This window comes from Rutidosis leptorrhynchoides, chromosome 4 (genome assembly GCF_046630445.1).
Source record: "Rutidosis leptorrhynchoides isolate AG116_Rl617_1_P2 chromosome 4, CSIRO_AGI_Rlap_v1, whole genome shotgun sequence".
Classification (NCBI taxonomy): Eukaryota; Viridiplantae; Streptophyta; class Magnoliopsida; order Asterales; family Asteraceae; genus Rutidosis; species Rutidosis leptorrhynchoides.
The window spans coordinates 14815007-14837326 of record NC_092336.1 but is presented as its reverse complement, the minus strand read 5'-3'; the positions used below and the strand labels follow the sequence as shown (position 1 = coordinate 14837326).

The window sequence follows — 22320 nt, the reverse complement described above, 5'->3', positions numbered from 1 at the left end:
ACATTAATAATACTTACCACTATAGTTTTAAGATATTAAGTGAACTTTATAAATTTTACTACTTAAGATATATAAAAGTATATTTTATCATATATAAACGTTAATATAAATTTTTATTAATAAATGACTTTTATTATTATAAAATCTAATAAATATATTTAAATATATAAAACGACTATAGTTAAGTTATATAATAAACACGTATAAATTTTAGAAGTCATTTTGGGTCAAGTTGACTTTTGTTGACTTTTGCATATTAGTCTCGAGCATTAGGATTGTGGTACACTATGACTTGATCAAAAATTGTTAGACAAATATTGACCAACATATAAATATATATAATTAATATAGGTTCGTGAATCCGAGGCCAACCTTGCACTTGTTAAATGACGTTATATGTATTTTTACTACGAAATACAGTATGGTGAGTTTCATTTGCTCCCTTTTATATATATTTTTGGGACTGAGAATACATGCGCTGTTTTTATAAATGTTTTACGAAATAGGCACAAGTACTAAAACTAACTCTATGTGGGTTTAAACCAGAAATATACCCTTAGCTTGGTAACATTAAACTACTTGTCTATGTACGATAGGCGCGAATCCTAAAGATAGATCTATTGGGCCTGACAAACCCCATCCTGACTATGGGATGCTTTAGTACTTCGAGGTTATTTTAAACACACCTGATCTGGTGTACTTCAGAGGGTAAAACATGAACGTTAAGGCTTGTTACCGGGTGCCTACAACTTATAGAATAATTTTATACACTTGCGAGTGTACATATATTTATAAACGGAAATCTTGTGGTCTATTAATATATTGAAATGATTGTTATGATAAACCTATGAACTCACCAACCTTTTGGTTGACACTTTAAAGCATGTTTATTCTCAGGTATTAAAAAAATCTTCCGCTGTGCATTAACTCATTTTAAGGATATTACTTGGAGTCATTCATGGCATATTTTGAAAGACGTTGCATTTAAGTCATTGAGTTCATCAAGATTATTATTAAGTCAATTATAGTTGGATGTATTATGAAATGGTGTGCATACCGTTAATTTTTGTTGTAAAGAAAGTTTGTCTTTTAAAAACGAATGCAATGTTTGTAAAATGTATCATATAGAGGTCAAATACCTCGCGATGTAATCAACTATTGTGAATCGTTTATAATGTATATGAACGGGTCCTTTCAGTTGGTATCAGAGCGGTGGTCTTAGAGAACTAGGTCTACATTAGTGTGTCTAACTGATAGTCGTTAGGATGCATTAGTGAGTCTGGACTTGGACCGTGTCTGCATTTCAAAAGTTTTGCTCATCATTCTTGTCAGAAATTACCTGATTATCATTCTTAGTCTAGACACATCTTATTGCATTGATTGCATGAATAGTGTATAGACAAAATTCATATCTTAGCGTATCTGCTAATTCATATCTTAGCGTATCTGTTACTGTAAACTTTGCCTGACATATTCCGTAAATTCCTCCGTAATCTACGAAACCTTTTGCTCTATATAATTAGAATACCACCCGATAGCCGAAAAATCATTTCATATCCAAAAATTCTTTATTCAATCGTACGAAATGGAATTCGTCATTAGTTCAAGTCCCTCGGATTCCGAAATGGAATCCCACTCAAGTTCCGAAAGCAGTGTGACCGGAATGGATCAACCAATTAGTCATCATCTATTCTGGATGAATTGGGGATGGGTTCGTAGCCTCCTTAATCATTGAAGACAAGAAGAAGGTGATCCCTTCCATCCACCACATTGCCCTCTTGGCGAAGAACCTGAAGCACTTACCGGCGAACCTATCCGAAACACCATTTTCTCTCTTATTTCTAGAGTATCTCGTCACGATTACATACTACACCAAATTCTAGATTTTATTTATCCGCTCGTCCGAACCGACAATCACCCCGGTGTAATAGAAGAAGTCAACGAGCTTCGCGCTCAGGTAGTGGCTTTGGAGAATATGGTGCAAAGGTTACAAACACCAGCAGCAGCACCAGCAGCATAAACAGTACCACCATCAGCAACACCAACAGTACCATTACCACCACCAACAACAACCGCATCGCAAACCTCAACTTCACAATCTGTCCATGAGCATCGACGTCATACGCCCTGTAGATACTAAGGAATACCACAACGATGAAGTATTGATTCATAACTTCATTGGGAAAATATTCTACGACGATTATGTAATTTCTAAAGTTTAGAAATTATCTATCCTAGCCTTAACCGTAAATCAAGTGAGTTTAATTTAATATTAACTCATTAAATCTATATTACATCTGAAGAAATATACACATATATTTCCATAAAGACTGTAATAAAATTCTTTTGTACAAAATATTAATTGTGACATTTTTTTTAACGGGTAGTTAATACCCGAGAGATATATAAATTCACAATTAATATGTTACATTCTTCGAATCTGATTCAGCAAATCATCCATTATACTCCCTACTTTCACAACAATATACATTCTTTTATAGAAATCAAAACAACCATACTTATTCAAAAATCTAATTACATATTCTGATTTTGAAATCGCCGAATTCAATTCAAGTTATAAACGATATCATCACTCTTAGATTCTTACATCTTTCAAAGCTATACTTTAACTTCAAAACTGTGTTAGAACATCGTATGTATATTAACGATTATAATCTGTGTTCAAGCCCTTCGAAATACCTGAAGACACTTCAAATAATGAACAATCGAGATGATGATCCAACCACATGTTATCCACAGTTACGTACCTGAAAAACTCTTAAAACCAAAGTCATAATTTAACATGTATCCATGTCAGACCTTTTGGCATTTACTAGCTAAAATAACTTTTCAATCCCTTCTAAAAATAGACGATTTTGTCACAGCTCCAGCAAACCAACTTCAATTGTTCATTCAAATAAGCCTTATTATAATGATTACCCCTTCATCATTATTACCGGGGAACCTTTCATATCTCGCCACATTAGCAGTAAACTTATTAACAACTTCATTGATCTTTGACTTTCCGAAAAATCTTTATATTTATCAAAATCCCATCATTTACTCATCTGCATCTTGTAACGAGAATTGCTATATGAATCATCAGAAATTAGCAATCAGTATTTTGAAATCTCGCAGCATGTCTACGCCAACAATTATATGTGTCTATCTTCTGGACTTATATACTTTGAATGTGAAGTTTCTGAAAAACACCTTAAACTGCGAACTAGTTCTCGAAATACTGATGAAGCATCAAAAACTGTAAACGATCTTAACAGTAAAAAGTTTGATGACAAAGAATAGTAAGGTGGAAAAGCTGAGAAAAAGAGAAGGTTTGGAACTGGAAAACGGATTGAACAGACTATGAAGGAGGCTGTGGACCAATCACAAAGACTAAATCTGCCTTCAAAGAATCCAAATGATTCAGTACCTGCTAAAGTCAATAACGAATACCTTACTCTTTATTCTAAACCTTTACAGACAAATCTTCATCATCATCCATCAATATTAGAAATTCTAAGATATTATCATATCTTTCATTATAAATATCCGCGATATTTCTGAAGATATTTTCATAACTAATCTTATCTGAAGTCATTTATCTCTTTGCGCTATCAGTGTTACATCATATAAGAAACTATTAGTTTCTATATTCTATAAACTTTCGAGTTTAAATTATGAATGTTTTGAAGTAGTGTTGGGAACTGAAGCATGAGTTAGTATAATATAATGACACTTGATCAACGTGATTATATTACAGTAAGTCATGCTGAGTTTCTAATGGGACATGACGATTCACAGACCATGCCGTCATCATGTTCCATGTTACACGACTCTTGTATTCTATTTAATCTCTAAAAATATCAAGAATATATTTTCTTGATGATTCGGTCTTTTCAGGGTATTCTGGTAAATTAACAAATCAAGATCGTGCCATTACCATTTCCTTCTTAGAACATTAACTATGTTCATTCTGAAATTCATATCTGTGAATACTGGACCATTACAAACGTTGCTTAATCGCAAGAAGAAGAAACGAAAGGATAAAACTCCAAAATAGAAATTGGAGTATAAATCGCAGCAAATAGAAGGGAGCATTAACTGTGGATGTCAATGATTATAGAAGACAAAAGCAGGGGCTTTGAAATATAAGGGAAGATATAAAACCCAACAACCACCCAAAAATTATAAACCGTATATATCGATGCATATAGCAATATAAAGACACGGAAGAACTAAAAACACTATAAAACCGAGAGTATAGTAGAAGTAAATAGATTCTTCTGGAGGCAGATGAAAAAGAAGAACGACAGATATGAAAGTGAGGAGTATATCGAGAATCAGTACTGGATGAAGCATATTGACAAATACTTTAAAATATGAGTTGAGGAAGAAAGAATAGAAGGTGTGAGTTGTAAGGAAACGAAGGAGGTGGATTTATAGTGAAATACCCGACAGAGAAATCAAGATGGATTATCGTATTAATTCGAAGAGAATCATAATCTCCTTAATCACCGAAGCATCAAATCCAACATAGATTACAAAGATTTTCTTTAAATTCGGAGATCAATTGTGATGACATCAAAAGATATGACGAATCACTATAATCTTATTTCCTTCATTTACGATAACTTCCCTCATACGCTTTGAGTAATCGAATTATTTTATCCATACTTCTTAGACATGATAAAACTTCATAATCGTCATAATAACATTCTCATTGTTAGCCATAACGACCTCTATCAAATTTCGGGGACGAAATTTCTTTAACGGGTAGGTACTGTGACGACCCGGAAATTTCCGACTAAATTTAAACTTTATCTTTATATTATTCTGACACGATAAGCAATGTTTGTTAAGTTAAATCTCAAGGATTTTAAACTATATTTATACATTCATTTAAACCTCGACCAAATTCCAATGATTCACGAACCATTAAATGAACATATATGAATATGTATGTATATGTGTATATGTTATAAATTGAAAATGTCAACAAAGTATTTAAAAGTATAATGCTTTATATGAACGTATTTGTTTCAATATGATTATCGACGAAATTAAAAAAATATATTAAATGATTGAATTATCAGAAACATTGAATTATGATTACAAGTCTCTGTTGAGAGGTCCACTATGATTTGAGAAATCTATTCCTCTTAACGATATTCGGAATAATTTGTAAAGCTATTTATAAATAAAAATAAAAAGTGTCATTTACGAAAGTTAGACAAAAGCTAGTGGAGAATTGGTTTCCATAATATTCTATTAATCTATTTTCAAACGTACAAAAACGTTTTCAGTTTAAAAAAAAAACTTTATTATTAAACTTTTATAAATATCTAGAATCACTTTTGACAACTCATTACTTAACCAGTATAATAAATATAACGATATTTATATTTTATTTCATTAAATATATATAACGATTTAAATTAATATTATATATATTTATACGCGTATTATACATACATAGTTTTTATACTTTTACTATACTTTAACTTTACCTTTACTTTACTTTTACTTTACTTTAACTTTAATAATTCACTTTAATAATTCATACTTTAATAATTCACTTTAATAATTCATACTTTAATAATTCACTTTAATAATTCATACTTTAATAATTCACTTTAATAATTCATACTTTAATAATTCACTTTAATAATTCATACTTTAATAATTCACTTTAATAATTCATACTTTAATAATTCATACTTTAATAATTCACTTTAATAATTCAAAAATCTATTATAAATAGAATTCAATAGGTTTCATTATTTCATAGAAACTTGAAAATATATTTCTCTAAACTCTCTCAATCGATTTACATATATATATATATATATATATATATATATATATATATATATATATATTTGCTCTGTATTATTTCAAGATATTATTAGTATACATAAAATATTAAGACGGAGTGATGTCCGAGTAATTTCAAAATAGTTTTTTGAATGAGTCGAAGCTAAGGAAATTATGGGTTATAGCTATGGAAGTGATGGGTATGGTTTATGGGTATGCTCGTGAGGTCAATCTAGTGTTTATCATCTCCGTTGCGTCTACGTACTTTCCTGCAATATTGAATCTCAATATTGATACGTGAGCACTCATAACTTAACTTTTATATATCAATAGTGTATCCCTGACTAGTGCTCGAGTATATAGGATTATGCATGCTTGTACATTCGATATTGTCCTTAGATAGGTTTGTTGAATCCTGAATTAGATACATATGCTACTGAGATAGGGTATATGATATGCATGTCATTGGAAAGCTAGCGAAAAATTAAGAACTTTTCATTTAGATATCGAATGGTTTCGATGAACGGATTTGAAGTTATAGTCAACTGAATTTTAGTATTATTGTTAAAATGATTATTATTATTATCGTCGTTATTATTTTAATAGAAATATCATTGTTATTATAAAATATCATTATTACTATTATGTTAGTATTATCATTTTATCATAATAACATTTTTAGTAAATATAAATATTGTTATTTTTTTATAGAATAATAATAATTATTATTACAAAATAATACAACTTTTACTTATTATTATTATGATCAATATTATTTTATCAAATAAATAGGGGATACAAAGATATTTTTCACCACGCGTAATATAATTACATTAATAATACTTACCACTATAGTTTTAAGATATTAAGTGAACTTTATAAATTTTACTACTTAAGATATATAAAAGTATATTTTATCATATATAAACGTTAATATAAATTTTTATTAATAAATGACTTTTATTATTATAAAATCTAATAAATATATTTAAATATATAAAACGACTATAGTTAAGTTATATAATAAACACGTATAAATTTTAGAAGTCATTTTGGGTCAAGTTGACTTTTGTTGACTTTTGCATATTAGTCTCGAGCATTAGGATTGTGGTACACTATGACTTGTTCAAAAATTGTTAGACAAATATTGACCAACATATAAATATATATAATTAATATAGGTTCGTGAATCCGAGGCCAACCTTGCACTTGTTAAATGACGTTATATGTATTTTTACTACGAAATACAGTATGGTGAGTTTCATTTGCTCCCTTTTATATATATTTTTGGGACTGAGAATACATGCGCTGTTTTTATAAATGTTTTACGAAATAGGCACAAGTACTAAAACTAATTCTATGTGGGTTTAAACCAGAAATATACCCTTAGCTTGGTAACATTAAACTACTTGTCTATGTACGGTAGGCGCGAATCCTAAAGATAGATCTATTGGGCCTGACAAACCCCATCCTGACTATGGGATGCTTTAGTACTTCGAGGTTATTTTAAACACACCTGATCTGGTGTACTTCAGAGGGTAAAACATGAACGTTAAGGCTTGTTACCGGGTGCCTACAACTTATAGAATAATTTTATACACTTGCGAGTGTACATATATTTATAAACGGAAATCTTGTGGTCTATTAATATATTGAAATGATTGTTATGATAAACCTATGAACTCACCAACCTTTTGGTTGACACTTTAAAGCATGTTTATTCTCAGGTATTAAAGAAATCTTCCGCTGTGCATTAACTCATTTTAAGGATATTACTTGGAGTCATTCATGGCATATTTTGAAAGACGTTGCATTCAAGTCATTGAGTTCATCAAGATTATTATTAAGTCAATTATAGTTGGATGTATTATGAAATGGTGTGCATACCGTCAATTTTTGTTGTAAAGAAAGTTTGTCTTTTAAAAACGAATGCAATGTTTGTAAAATGTATCATATAGAGGTCAAATACCTCGCGATGTAATCAACTATTGTGAATCGTTTATAATGTATATGAACGGGTCCTTTCAACTATGAACTCACCAACCTTTGTGTTGACACTTGTTAGCATGTTTATTCTCAGGTTCCCTAGAAGTCTTCCGCTGTTTGCTTATATGTTAGACAAGCTATGTGCATGAAGTCTTACATGACATAATTTTCAAGGAAACGTTGCATTCACCAAATCATCACCATGTATCTTATTTTGACTGCATTGTCAACGGAAGTATCATTGTAAACTATTATATTACGATGATTGTCTATATGTAGAAATTATCAGATGTCGAAAACCTTTGATTTAAATATTCTTTTATGGTGTGCCTTTTCAAAAGAATGCAATGTTTACAAAACGTATCATATAGAGGTCAAATACCTCGCAATGAAATCGATGAATGACGTATTGTCCATATGGATTTGGAGCGATCGTCACAATATTGCCCGCGGTTAATCATTCTAGCTATGCTTTGAAACTTTAATATATTATTCTTTATGGTAAGCGCATAATATCCCAAAAACAAACCAAAACGAGCATCAAACAAATGTTATTAAAAAAAAAAACATAATAAGAGTGAGCAAGACGCATCACACACGGAGCAACACTTACCACTCACCAAACAACAGGCACCATGAGTCGTGTGGTGTGTCGTTCCAAAGAACTCGCATAATGTGGTCGGTAACGAGCCAAAAACGAGTTTTTCATATTTTTGCACAATCTAACAACAAATACTTCGTATAAGTTTAAATAGCATCAAAAACAACTAAACAGCACCTACAATACAATATATTACATACACGCACGCAATGTAGTCAAAAATTTGAAGACGAAATGTCTATAACAAAAAAATGAATCAAACCAACATAAAAGTGTTGTTTTTTTTTTTTTTTTGTAAGCGAGGAAACCCCCTATGAACAAGCACATTGGTTTCCCCATAGAAGGTAAAACCTCGGGTAATCATGCCCCCCGAGCGCGAGAGTTTTGTCTGATTGTTAGTCAGTGTTGAAGATGTCTAATTGTCTAATTACTTGATCAACAACTTGTATACCTCGAATTTGTCGGATTTTCATTTAAAAATTTATTATAATGTGTGCGCAAGTGTTAATATGATGTGTGTGCGCCTGTTAATGGTTGTATCTTGAAGGGATTATGAGATCATTTAAGGATAAAGCAAACAAAAGTGGTAAGCGTAGAATTTTTTTGAAATCGCACATTTGGCGCGCCGCGCGTGTTTGTTAATTGTGTGTGCGTAACCGTCCAAAATAGATCATGGGCGTCTTTTTAATCAAGCTACACGCACGGTGCGTGTTGTTGGAAGTTGATGTGTGATGCGAGTAGAATATTATGTCTTGTTCACGTGCTCGGTAACGCTCACTACGCACCGATCAACACGCACCATGCATGGTACATGGTGCGCGGTCAGGGTGGATTTCTGAATTTTCATGATGCGAAGGGCATATCGTAAACATTTTTGACTTGGGACATTTCGACCCATTTTCCTTGGGTTATGATAACACCGCCACTTCGTCGTCAAATACAGTTTGGTTCTGCAAAAGTTAACCCAACATCAATTTCACGGGCCCAACCCAACCCAAACCCAACCAACCCAAAATTCATCAAAGACGTACCACTTCAAATCATGTGTATTCGTGTATTTCACTTTTATTTATTTAAGTTTAAACAATAAATAAAAAAGGGATTATCACCAAAAAGCCCATTTTTTCGACCCTTTTTGCGTGAGAGCCCAAAAAATAAAAAAATTGCCAATTTTCCCTCGGAAGGAGCAAGGCGCCTTGCTCCCTTGCGCCTTGCGTCCTTGCGACCTTGGTTTCACATGGGAGCAAGGAGCAAGGTGCCTCTTGCTCCCTTGCTTCCACCTGGGAGCAAGGACGCAAGGTGCCTCTTGCTCCCTTGCTTCCACCTGAGAGCAAGGTGCCTCTTGCTCCCTTGCTTACACCTGAGAGCAAGGGAGCAAGGTGCCTCTTGCTCCCTTGCTTCCACCTGGGAGCAAGGACGCAATGTGCATCTTGCTCCCTTGCTTCCACCTGGGAGCAAGGACGCAAGATGCATCTTGCTCCATTGCTTCCACCTGGGAGCAAGAGGCACCTTGCGTCCTTGCTCCCAGGTGGAAGCAAGGGAGCAAGATGCACCTTGCGTCCTTGCTTCCACCTGGGAGCAAGGAGCAAGGTGCCTTGCTCCCCAATGGAAGCAAGGTCGCAAGGACGCAAGGCGCAAGAGAGCAAGGCACCTTGCTCCTTGCGAGGACAAATTGGCAATTTTTATTTTTTTTGGGCTCTCAAGGGTAAAAAAAATAGACTTTTTGGTGATAATCCCAATAAAAAAGGATATAAAACAAGTGTTTTCAGCCTCATTACAATTTACAATATCACAAAATTCTAAAACCCTAAACCTTACGAGTATTCAATTACAATCGCCTACAATGGAAACCGAAATTGAAGATAAAAAACAATCAATTCAAGATGAATTTATTGAATCGGAATCAGAGGAAGAAGAGATATTGTGGTCATCAGATTCTGAAATAGGAGAAGCATTAGATTACTTAGATTCTAAAGATGATACCGGAGCTGTTGACGGAGCCCTAATTCTCAACGCCCGACGCCCGAATGCACACGGTGGAGTTCATTCACGGCCTAACGCGTCACCACTACAACCGCTTTCGAATCGGAATCAGAAGTTTACTAATCATATTAGGGCTTCACCTTTAGAGGTATATATTAATATTAATTATTATATTATTAATAACAATTTTTGGTTACTGATTACTGTATTACTGTATTGCCTTTTACGTTTGAATTATTAAAAGCTGTTTTCAGTGTCTTGTGTATCTGTAATCTGTATGATATGTAATTATATATATATAGGAATTTGACATGTATATAAATATACTTGTTTTAAAACCCACTTTGATGACCTGAAGGAGAAATAAAACAGTCGTAAATGATTTCGTACCTTGAAAAACAAGGTACGGCTAGTAAAATGGGAGAAATGAAAAACTATGATGCCAATTTATTCAAATAATTGCCCAATTATATAATGATAGGCGGATGATAATTTTTGCACAAACAATAATTTATTTATGGACATTTATGATAAATTTGTTAAAATACAGGAGTGGGAAGGAAGGTGGAATTCTGGGATGTCAAATTCTGTTACCACAGCTATCCGTGAGAGTGTGCGAGGGATGGCGATTGGTAAAACTAAAACTACTGAAAAAGCTGACAGAGCAACAGTTGAGCAGGTGAATGAGAAAATTCAGTCTTTCATGTATTCGTTTTTTTAAAGGCTAATGTTTAATTCACTTTAGGCCTTGTATATCAACACTTGTCAATGACACTCAAGATTTTTACTAAGTTAGTGCCTAATAATAGATTGATGTGTCTTGTGGCGAAATTAGTCATATCATATATTGCTACAATTGGCTAGGACTTCAAAAGCTAGAACCTTGGGATGCTTCTATTGTTTTGAAAATAAATCTACTCAACGTTTTGAAAATGTTTCAGCTGCTGTGTGACATTTAAATTCTGATTTATACCCTTCCAACCTCTAGACCATCCGTCACTGCAACTTGTTAAAAAGGGGCTAGATTATTATTAGTTTTCACTCCAATATCGTAATGAAACCTTGATGTCGTAAGTTATGAACTTGCGCCTTTTGAGCTTTTATTTCATACCTAGTGTCTGTAGACCTCTCACTAATAAGGCTAGAGCAGTAGTTTTAGTATCTTAGGAATTCTGATGCTAATGTTTTGAAGAATAGGAAGAAAAAAAAGTATGTCTGTCTAGTTTTACATGTAGCAGTCTAAATTGCCCCGTATAAGCAAATTACTGTGACAAAAGAACTTGAACTCCTCGTGTGAAAAGTTTTATGGACCTTTATTATACATTTGTACGGTATGATATCTATATGTATATAAACTATGTTCTTTATTTGTGCAGTTATTTGTTCTATTTAGAAATGTATCTTTTCTAACCCGGAAGCTATAACTGTGATGTCTGCTGTTACTTCTCTTTTCCACATAGGTTATAATGGCTTTTAGTCAGCCTTGTGTTCAATTTTGTTTCTGGTAAAATAAGTTTATGTAGTGTCCATGTGTAACACTCAGTCGTTGATCCAGAGTAGTCCGTAGCATATAATTCGACTAGTTAGTTGGTCAAAGGTCAAGGTCAAATTGGTAAAAAACGGCCGACTTTTGTTTTTTTATAGAAATATGGTGTTTTTTCTAAAAACCTATTTGGGCTGCCACTCTAATTACACACACAACTGGGTTCTGTTTTTATATAAACCTATTGGAGGCAAAACTGTAACCGTCTGGAAAGTTGGACGGATTGATTTCATAAAATCAATTAGGGAAAGCTGACTGTTGAAATAATATGATTATATTTGGTGTCTGTATGCATGAGGTATTTGAACGTCTATGTTTATGTTGCTAAACAATATGTTTATTTTTTCTAGTCTTTTATTTTTATGTTTTTAAACAATGATATTGGAAATACGTTATTTATATATAAAAATTCCATTTTGATAAATTCCTGTTTAGACCGAGTACAATCTACATGGTCCCCGACTGCTCGACTAGCGGCTAGCAAGTTCTACAAGCTTGGGCTTAACATTATTACATTTACTAGTTCTCAAGAAACATACCTTTATATTGTATTGTGTTGGGTTGGAGTTTTTTCATTGGCTTTCTTTTACGCAGGCAAAGTTCTTTGACTTGCTTTTAGGTTAGTAAAATATGTTGCATTTTATTTATTAACTATGTTAATAATTAAATCTAATTTACTGTTTGTCAGGCAATTGACCCTAGAACTCGCATGGTTTTATTCAAAATGTTGAATCGTGGTGTTTTTCATGATATAAATGGCTGCATATCAACTGGGAAGGAGGTACATCTTACTCAAAATAATGATCCCCTTTTCATCATCTTTAGGAATATCGATATTCTTTTATGTGATTATCATCTGTTATTATCAACCGATTTTCGTCAAACAGGCAAATGTATATCATGCTACAAAATCTGATGGCCAGGAACTTGCAATAAAGGTCTACAAAACTTCCGTTCTTGTGTTCAAGTATGTTCTTTATGCTAAACACTACATCTTATTTTAATTATGTGTCTTTTAATGATATGTGTGTAATGTATAATCAATGTGTTGGGTGTACATTATCTCGCTTCTAATTATTGGCATTGTTCTCTTTTAATCCATCGATCATCCCAATATTCTTTTAGATCTCGCGTTGTAGTTTTTACCAATATAGCCATAATTCATATATTTTTTGGTCGATGACAACTTCAGGGATAGAGATCGCTATGTACAAGGTGATTATCGGTTCAGATATGGATATTGCAAGCACAACCCAAGGAAAATGGTGAAGACTTGGGCTGAGAAGGAAATGAGAAATCTTATGCGGTAACATATTTATATTTATCATTTCTATTATGATGTTTTTTCATTTGACCCATTTGATGTTTTAGAGATAAAATATAGTTCTTATAGAACTTTTTTCAAGTAAACGGGTTGATATAGTGACATTGTACATATTTTGAGAGTTTGTATCGTGAATTGTGATGTGGTCCTCATTATTACATGTATATGGTTCTATTTCTTTTATATTCTAGTTTTTAGGATGCTGTGATTTTTTAACGATCGTTTAACTGCAGACTGAAAGCAGCAGGAATTCGTTGCCCCACTCCACTTCTTTTAAGGCTTCATGTTTTGGTTATGGAGTTCATAGGTACATGGTTCTATTCATATTTTACTGATATGTTTACTATGCTATCATAGTATCCCTTAGTTACCACCATATCTTTTGAAGTAACTCTTTGAGACATCACATTTTGTTTTTTAAGCTATTAATGTTTTGTTTTATGTCTTACGTGTTTAGGCACGACAGGATGGGCTGCACCTCGACTTAAAGATGCTGCACTGTCTCTGGACAAGTTACGAGAAGGTTATGTAGAGGTAGTTTGAAATTATGTTACTTCTATCAGAATTTACAGTTACGGTACTTAATTTTTGACTCATCATTGAGTGTTGAGATGTGCACCTCAAATTGATCATTTTGAGTTAGGTGTTATCACATTCTTATGGCTACTTTCTTCATATTTGAATGTAGATGATAACTATAATGCGGGTGTTGTATCAAAAGTGTAAGCTTGTACATGGAGACCTTAGTGAGTATAACATACTGTACCATGAGGTACGTCTTGCTATCTTCCTTTTTTTTTTCTTTTTAACTTGATTATGCTTAACAAAATAACATCTCATAAAATATTTATTGTTGGCAGGGTCACATGTACATCATTGATGTATCTCAATCAGTTGATCTTGATCATCCTCACGCACTTGATTTTCTGAGAGAGGATTGTGTTCATGTATCTGTAAGTTGCTTGTAAAAACTTGTATGTTTCTATAGAAAGTAATACTTAGAGGTGACAATTCGAGGTTGGCATAAGTGGGATATGTTTATGACTGGTCAAACAGTGCAAATAAAATTGAACAGCTAGAAAGGAAACAGGTCCAACAATTTAAAAATCAATAGTCCCCAAAAGTTTTAGTGTGCACAATCTTGTATGTCCATTCATGCAACAAATTAAATTACTTTTTGTAATAAAATTAGTCTCTGTAGTTGGATGAAAATATACCATGTTCCCGTTTCTTAACCACTGTGTGACGTGCTTATCTTGTTATCTCTAGTAACTCAGTAGAGCTAATTTTATCCATGCTTCTGTTGAATTTAGGATTTCTTTAAGAAACACGGTGTAGCTGTTATGACTATCCGAGAGTTGTTTGACTTTATCGTTGACCCATCAATTAATGAGGATTCCGTGGACAGTTACTTGGAGGAGGTAAGTTACCATTTTTTACATATCGTGGACTTGTTTTTTTTTTTTTTTTTAACTTTTCGGAAGTTATGTAACATTATTAATCAACATCGAAACTTTCAGGCTCAAAGAAAAGTCTTGGCTCGTGGAGATGAGATCTCTGCAGAGGATGAAATTGCTGATGCTGTTTTCATCCAGGTATATATATTATATATTTGTAATATATAACTGCCTATTTTCTTGTCCTGCAGCTCCCTTCGTTATTTGATTAACTTTTGTTGTAACTAATATCGTTGTTTATAAATGCTAATGACTCATGTACAGACAATTGTTTACAACCACTTGATTATTGTCAGTTTTTTTAGGTTCTGAATTCATCTACTCCGTATTTTTTAATGGTCAGTTTGAATTCTGTTTAACGTTTAACAAGTCAAATGGGTGCTATAATTAATCTAGCTGATATAGCATACTCATGTATTCCGTATCTCCCAAATGCATCATATAGAAAAGACGGGCTACCTGTTCTAACTTCTTATACTATTTTATTGGGGCAGGATGCCAGGATCAATGGGGAAGTAACCAATCGGGGGAAGCAAAAAAAAAAAAAAATTCTTTTTTTTTTTTTGGAATTTTTTTTCAGGCATCAAGATCACACGAAAATATGAACATTTATAAAAGACACTTCGTGATGAATGTTATTATTTAGGCGGGAAAACGATCGACAAAAATAACATTCAAGATAATATTGATCGTGAAGAATGTTAACGTTTTTTTTTTTTTTTTTCATGTTTTGTGAAGTAAAATTTAGCCCGATTTAGAGTTTAAGGTTTAGGGTTTGGTGTTTTGGGTTTAGTCCCTAAACCCCAAACCCTAAACCCTAAACTCTAAACCGTTCGTGTTAAAAACTCAATCTAAATCCTAAATCTAAACCCTAAACCCTAAATTTCTAAACCCTAATATCTAAACCCTATAAACCCTAATATCTAAACCCTAATAGCTAAACCCTAATATCTAAAACCTCAACATACGCTCGAAAAACACGATATTTGTTATATATTACTTCTTCGAGCGTTTTCCCGCCAAAATAACAACATTTATCACAAAGTGTCTTTATTAAATGTTCATATTTTCATCCAATCTATAATGTTCGTGAACAAAGTTTTTTCAAAAAACGAAGAAAAAAAAAAAAAGTTTTTGCTTCCCCCGCTTCCCCCCGATTGGTTACTTCCCCCTTGATCCTACCACCTATTTTATTTGTATTCTTTCAATACAATAAATATAAATAATTACTTGTTGAACCATGGAAAGAAAATTGTGTGTAAATTTAGACTGACTTTAAAACTAACATGTAATAGTTGACTTGTTCCCAGCTTACTGAACCTGCCCGTTTGCATAAACTGTAATCATGCCTATTTGAGAATAATCTGTTGAAAATTAACTTGTTCCCGAGTTATATCTGATGTCTGTCCTATATTAATGCTTTTTTTTTCAATCTGTTTAGTCGTTCATTCCAAAGACACTAGATAACGTGAAGGATGCTGAAGCCGATGTAAATCGGATAACAAGTGGTCAAGACACAGGAGACATGTACTATCAAACCATTACTGGACTTAAACACGCTATTTCAATTGAACAACAACAACAACAACGTGAAGCAAATGTTCATCAAGACACCCCTACTGATCCAACACAATCTATCTCACAAGATCATGAATCACAAACTGAATCAGATGAAGATAACTCTGAGGATTCTGAAGTTGATGACGAATTTTCAGGTGATGAAAAACAGACGCCTTTGGAGAGAAAAGCAGCTAGGAAAGAAAATAAGAAAAAAGTAAAAGAAGAGAAAAGAGAAGCTCGTAAGACTAAAGTGCCAAAAGCTGTCAAGAAGAAAAAGAAGAAATTGGCGAAAGCGAAGAAAACTCGTTAGAAAATGACACTCTGATTAAGCGGTTTAGTCAGGTCTTTTTGTGGCAGTAGATGCGGGTCTGATTTTGCACCAAGATTGTTTTATATTGTAGGAAATCTTAAATTATTCTGTACTATTACGTGAGCTTTTACTGTACCTTTTTTCAGTTAATGTATTAATATTAATTGATGTCTTATGTCGTTTAAATGATGTAACTAGTATGTGCAAACAGTGAGGTAGTTCTTATAAAAATGGATAATTTTCTGTTATGTTATGATTAACTAGTATGTGCAAACAGTTAGGTAGTTCTTATAAAAATGGATAATTTTCTGTTATGATTTTTTTCTTTTTAATGAAATGTGTTAAATTAAAGCTAAGCGCCTAAGATGTAAATTTATGATAATATGCTACAGTTTATTGGAAGTAGTCCTTGTAAATTCAGTAGTTTTGTTTCTTTTAACTAAAAGTTGGATTGTTATTGGTCTGATTGAGTTGAAGTTTATTACTCTAATTATTACCGCTATATACTAACATGCTAACATGCAGGGCAAAACCGTAGTTTCAGTTTTATCCGAATGTCGTTTTAAGTTTGCGTTCACACTACACCGGTTCCTTAAATTCGGCTTCATATACAAAACGAACCCCCAACTTTCTACTTTTTTAGGGGTAAAAAGCGTAAATATATAATTTTAAAAAAAAACAAAAGAAAATGATTCCACCCGTATTTTTAACGGGCTCTATCTTCTCGCTCGGTCCGAGTTAAATTTTTCCGAGACTACCGTTCAACTCGAAAAAATCAGACGGACACAACGGGACTAACTATGCGCGAAACGGACATCGTTAAAAAAACACTAAATAACGGGCCCTATATTCTCGCTCGGTGCGAGCTAAATTTTTCCGAGACCACCGTTCAACTCGATATTATTTTACGAACACAACGTGACTAACTATACGCGAAACGGACATCGTCAAAAAAACACTAAATATTTCGAGCTATATTTCATACATATACGTACACGTATACACAACGTATATACAAATATGACCGCGCGTTGAACACAACCGCAGCAACGCGCGGTTGAATTTTTTCTAGTTTTTAACAAAACTTATCAAATGGGATGCACAGTTTCAAACTGGAAAAGCTAGGTTTGCTACATTGTTTCAAAACATGTGTATCGGCAGGGACATGTTAGCCTTGTGTTGACTTTGTCAACCCATCCAGCGGTCCCCGGTAGCCCACTGGAGCCTGGCGAAACACCATCACCCATTTCCCCACAGCATGCCAGGCCCGATAAACGAACCTGCATTGTCATTGTTTCAATCTTCGCATGCGTGGGACCAAGGGATCATTTGGGCCCGGTAAGAATGGTTTTTGATCCAATTATTTGGAAAATACTCACCTAGTGGGAATCGAACACTCACCTCCCCTAAGGGAGAGTGAGTCATTCACCACTAGGCTATTGGCCCATTATTTAGGTTTGCTACATACACAGCACACGAAAATTACAGACAGGTAAATATTGGTACTCATCATCAATGTGTGAATAATTCTGAAATTACAGACAGGTAAATATTGCTACACATTATCAATGTGTGAGTAATTCTTGGTAAACTTTGAGTGGATATAGTATTTCTCAATCCAAAACTAGGTAAATTAAACTGTTAATTTGTACCATGACGCATCATTTTCTTTCATATATTACAGTGTATTTGTTATCATGTTCGACATATTAACTCTTAACTATATATAAATAATATAAATATTGATAATTATAACTAATAATTACTAAATTACTGATTAATCATAACATATACTGTAAGTGAGACTACAAATTACCTACACAATTACCAACTGTATGGATAACCATTTGGAACGAAAAGGAGAGTAAAATCTTCTATCTCAGACTAGGTGGATACACAATGAAACATATTCTCAAGAAACAAATAAGCAATTAACTTTAAATAACAAAGTCGCACAACTACAATGTTTCGCTACGAAATATTCAAATCACATAAACCTTGACTTGATCAACTTTACTTATACTATACTAACCATCCGTACAACGATCATTAACTAGGGTGTTGGAAAAGAAACTGGAATTTTAGAAGATGAGTACAACAATAAAGGTGGTTTCAAGTCTCATGAAATTTGAGTAAAATCTGATCCATTCTTGGCTGATGTCTTCTAACCTTCAAAGTTTAAAAAGATGTCAATAGCTGACCTAATGTAAAATACAGAGGTTTGATTCTTTATTTCAATTCCATCTAAAAGCAACCAGGTTTAATTCTTTCTTTCACATCCAAACACACCTTAAGTTCGTAACATAGAAAATGATCGTAGGAAATGTTGGTTGAGATGAGTGAACTTATGTAAAACTTACTTTTATGCCTGCCAATGATAAGAGCTTACGAGAAGCAACGTAAATAACATTAGACTTCTCCAAACTTTTCTCCACAAAATAGATAACTTCCGAAACCCCAGACTGTAATATAAAAGTTCACCAGTTATATAAAACCTTGTGTTAATCAAGAACTCTGGTGTAGAACGCAGAAGTAGGAAAATGTGAAGTAAGGGTTTAAGACTCACCTGAATGATAACTTTTGCACACTCGTTGCAGGGGAACATTGTTACATAGAGCTTCTGCATGATTAAATATAGAATATATATGTCTTAATATTCTTATCAATACAGCAACGAATGTTATCACAAATACTAGAGGTGACAAAATGGGTTCATCTTGCAGGCTAGGTAGGCGGTCAAAAAAGGTTCAGCCCAGGTCTTAATAGTCCTTATTTGCAACAACAAATGTTTTTAACAAAAACTGAAGGTCACAACATGGGTAAGCGGTCAAAAAAGTTTTAAATCTAATGATATTTGTGGTATTAGTGGACCCAAAATAATTCTTGTCCAAGATTTGAGCTGAAAACAATTCCAATTACAAATCTAATGTTTTACATTAAAAAATCGTCAACTTTTGACTTTTCACTTCAACAAAAGGTTAGTAAGAACACTTCTAAACCGATTTGACATGTCAGAGATAAGACATAACGTGAATCAACACATTCAAAGTAACTTGGCCAATATTGCGACCACTAGATAATGGATCTTGCCTTCAATTTTGTGTGGCAATATACATCCACACACACGAAAAAACAACAATGAAGAAACAAAACATGAAAGATTTACAAAAGAAAGTTGGACCAACCTGCCCTGCAGCAGATGCATGATTTGTGTTCAGGATGCAGTTAACTTCCGCATGGCAAACATAACTGTAAAGAAAGGATAGAATTCATAGAAGTCACAAATGACTAAAGAAATTTTTTTAATTGAACGAATTAAACAAGCTTTTTTCCTAAATTTGTACGAATAGAGAAAAGTAATAGCAAACTAAGTTAAGCAAACATTTGTAAGTAAGAAAACGTGCAGTCCACTTACGGAAATTTTGTCTCCAAGGGATCACCGCTTTTGGATTTCTGAAAGGAAATAAAAGATTAGTGACAAACTATTAGTATCGGGCCCTATCAGATCTTATTATCTTAATATAGAAAATACCAACCTTCGCCCATGGAAGTTTGTCATCAGAACAACCACGTGGAAACCCATTGTAGCCAATGCCTGTTTCAAAGACAAGAAAATACATTTCAAATGGACACGGACATGTATAAATAAACACAAAATGTAGTATGATTCGTCAGGGGACCATACTATAGTTGTAAAGCAAAGATATCGTGTAAACAAACAGATAAGGTTTTTCCTATTTAAGCAACCAGATAACTAGGAGTATTTTTACTCAGATGTACGCAACCTAACGGGTTACCAGGTTATCCAGTGACCGTTTCCATCCCCAAAATCTAGTAGAGGCATCAAATACTTTGAATATATGTGTTCTTACCAAGTATTATATCATCTTGACTCACCAAACATGCACCAACCTACAGTTTAAAAAATGTACAGTTAGCCACATAGGCGCATACCAAGACTGAAACAAATTTCAAGTTAGCAATCTCATCCAATAATATACTATATACTATATGCATACAAACAGAGTCTTTAATCAGCTAACTAACTATTTAAATACTTCAAGAGCAATAATTCAACCTGCCTGTTAGGATCCTTTGATCTTTCAGCTGATAGAAATGCAATTGCCATAAAATAATCGTCCCATGATAAGTATCTGAATCATAATAGACACAACTTCTTAGTTAACATGTCTCAACGTTATTAAATTAACGACCTATGAGCGCCGTTTACTTGATTTGAATTTTTATCTAATTTTTCATCAGTCATTTTGCGGATAAAACATGAAATTACAAAATTAGCAATATAAATAAACTAAGTAACTTTACCCGTTGCGTTTCGATGGATCGTACGGATCATTGGAAGATGAATTCCGGTTTAAAAAATCTTCTGTAGCAGCTGAATATTTCTTCTTAGGGTTTAGTAAAAACCTAATTGTGAGTGCGGAAGCAACTGCACCTGCAACGGCGGCCGAAGTTATGAGAGTCAGGTCCCTAGAATTCATGACCGGCGATAGTAACGATGAATAATACGGAGTAATTCTGATTTAATCAAACTAAATGAATCCTTCGTTGAAGAACTTTTGTCGCCAAAAAAGGATAAGATCGCGGGAAATGAAAAGTGTGATCATATATGTTTTGGGCCGGGCTTTTGCATATTACTTGGGCCTATTTGGGCTTTTGTTACTCCGTCCCATTATAAATGTCCACTTACTTTTTGCACACAGTTTTAGGAAATTCCGCTTACTTTATTTTCCACCAATCAGAAATCTTCTCTCTCCAGAATAACCTCTTACAATATGGACACTTGTAATGGGACATCCTAAAATGAAAATGTGAACACTTGTGGTGAGACGGAGAGAGTATTATTTAGTAATTCCTACAGTAATTCGTAGAGGAGAGGAAACAACCATTCCTTTCCTCCAAACAAAGCCTTGGCAAAAAAACAGTTCAAAGACAAAAGGCTAACGCCATCCATTTCTTTAATTGCAGTACAACTAAAGAGTACCTTCCCCACCCTCCATTAGTGACTAAAATATCCTTCACGCATGCTAAACTAGGGGCAACAACCCAAGGGCAAGCTCGTCATTTCACAAGGCCAAGTTGGGTTTGTGATTATTCATGGAAATGAAGGGCACTTTTGGAACTTCACTTGTGAACATCCTATATAAAGATGTGAAATAACTACTACTGTATTAACTAACCAATTTTCAAACAAGTTTCCCAAAAAAAAAATGGAAGATGATCAAATGGAATTACAACTTCTTCCTACACCACACACAAGAACTTCTCAATCACTTGCATCATCATCATCATGGTCATCGGATTTGAGAAGCTTTCAATCTAACCACACACAATATCACTCGAATAATGGAGGTCCATCATTAGACCTTCAATTATCCAACACTTTTGAGCCGATTATACCATCTATAGAAAACTACAAGCTAGGAGGTGGAAGAGGGTCTACAAATGCAATTAAATGGCAAAGAGGTGATCAAATTCGAATAGGAACGATGGAAAAGGCGTATGTGGAGCATGTTAGGGAGATGACTCAACGAGAGATGGAGTTGGCGCAATCGGAGTTGTCATGTGCAAGGCACATGTGGGAGAGGGCACAGGAAGAGGTTGAGAGGGCAGAGAAAATGAAAAAGAATGCAACGCGTCGGATTGATTCGACATGTATGGAGATAACTTGTCAAGCATGTAGACAACCATTTAGGCCTTAATTGGGTAATGAACTGCAAA

The 22320-nt window shown here is 33.7% G+C and overlaps 2 protein-coding genes across 2 annotated transcripts; one reads left to right on the top strand and one right to left on the bottom strand.

The window, feature by feature from the left end:
* The first annotated feature begins 10199 nt into the window (after positions 1-10199).
* Positions 10200-16831, top strand: LOC139839588 (uncharacterized). Its single transcript, XM_071829689.1, has 12 exons — positions 10200-10532; positions 10935-11063; positions 12616-12708; positions 12815-12894; positions 13120-13233; positions 13485-13558; positions 13709-13785; positions 13940-14023; positions 14112-14204; positions 14565-14672; positions 14772-14846; positions 16150-16831. Exons 1-12 carry the CDS (start codon positions 10245-10247, stop codon positions 16576-16578), a joined length of 1644 nt encoding a protein of 547 aa, XP_071685790.1. The 5' UTR covers positions 10200-10244; the 3' UTR covers positions 16579-16831.
* A 1722-nt stretch (positions 16832-18553) lies between these two features.
* On the bottom strand, positions 18554-21116 carry LOC139844136 (uncharacterized). The gene is made up of 9 exons (XM_071834347.1): positions 20905-21116; positions 20657-20732; positions 20451-20490; positions 20115-20173; positions 19994-20031; positions 19764-19827; positions 19145-19198; positions 18939-19040; positions 18554-18747 (listed from the first exon to the last, which is right to left on the bottom strand). Exons 1-9 carry the CDS (start codon positions 21078-21080, stop codon positions 18691-18693), a joined length of 666 nt encoding a protein of 221 aa, XP_071690448.1. The 5' UTR covers positions 21081-21116; the 3' UTR covers positions 18554-18690.
* Between the last annotated feature and the right edge of the window lie 1204 nt (positions 21117-22320).

Bases quoted from the DNA above. Each gene is read 5' to 3' on its own strand.
- LOC139844136 (XM_071834347.1), bottom strand. From the start codon at position 21,080: ATGAATTCTAGGGACCTGACTCTCATAACTTCGGCCGCCGTTGCAGGT. The intron at 20,174-20,450 runs GTAAGAACACAT...TCTTTGAAACAG, and splicing joins TCAAGATGATATAATACTTG to GCATTGGCTACAATGGGTTT. The intron at 19,199-19,763 runs GTTGGTCCAACT...TTAATCATGCAG, and splicing joins ATGCATCTGCTGCAGGGCAG to AAGCTCTATGTAACAATGTT.
- LOC139839588 (XM_071829689.1), top strand. From the start codon at position 10,245: ATGGAAACCGAAATTGAAGATAAAAAACAATCAATTCAAGATGAATTT. The intron at 13,786-13,939 runs GTAGTTTGAAAT...ATTTGAATGTAG, and splicing joins TACGAGAAGGTTATGTAGAG to ATGATAACTATAATGCGGGT. The intron at 14,205-14,564 runs GTAAGTTGCTTG...TGTTGAATTTAG, and splicing joins AGGATTGTGTTCATGTATCT to GATTTCTTTAAGAAACACGG.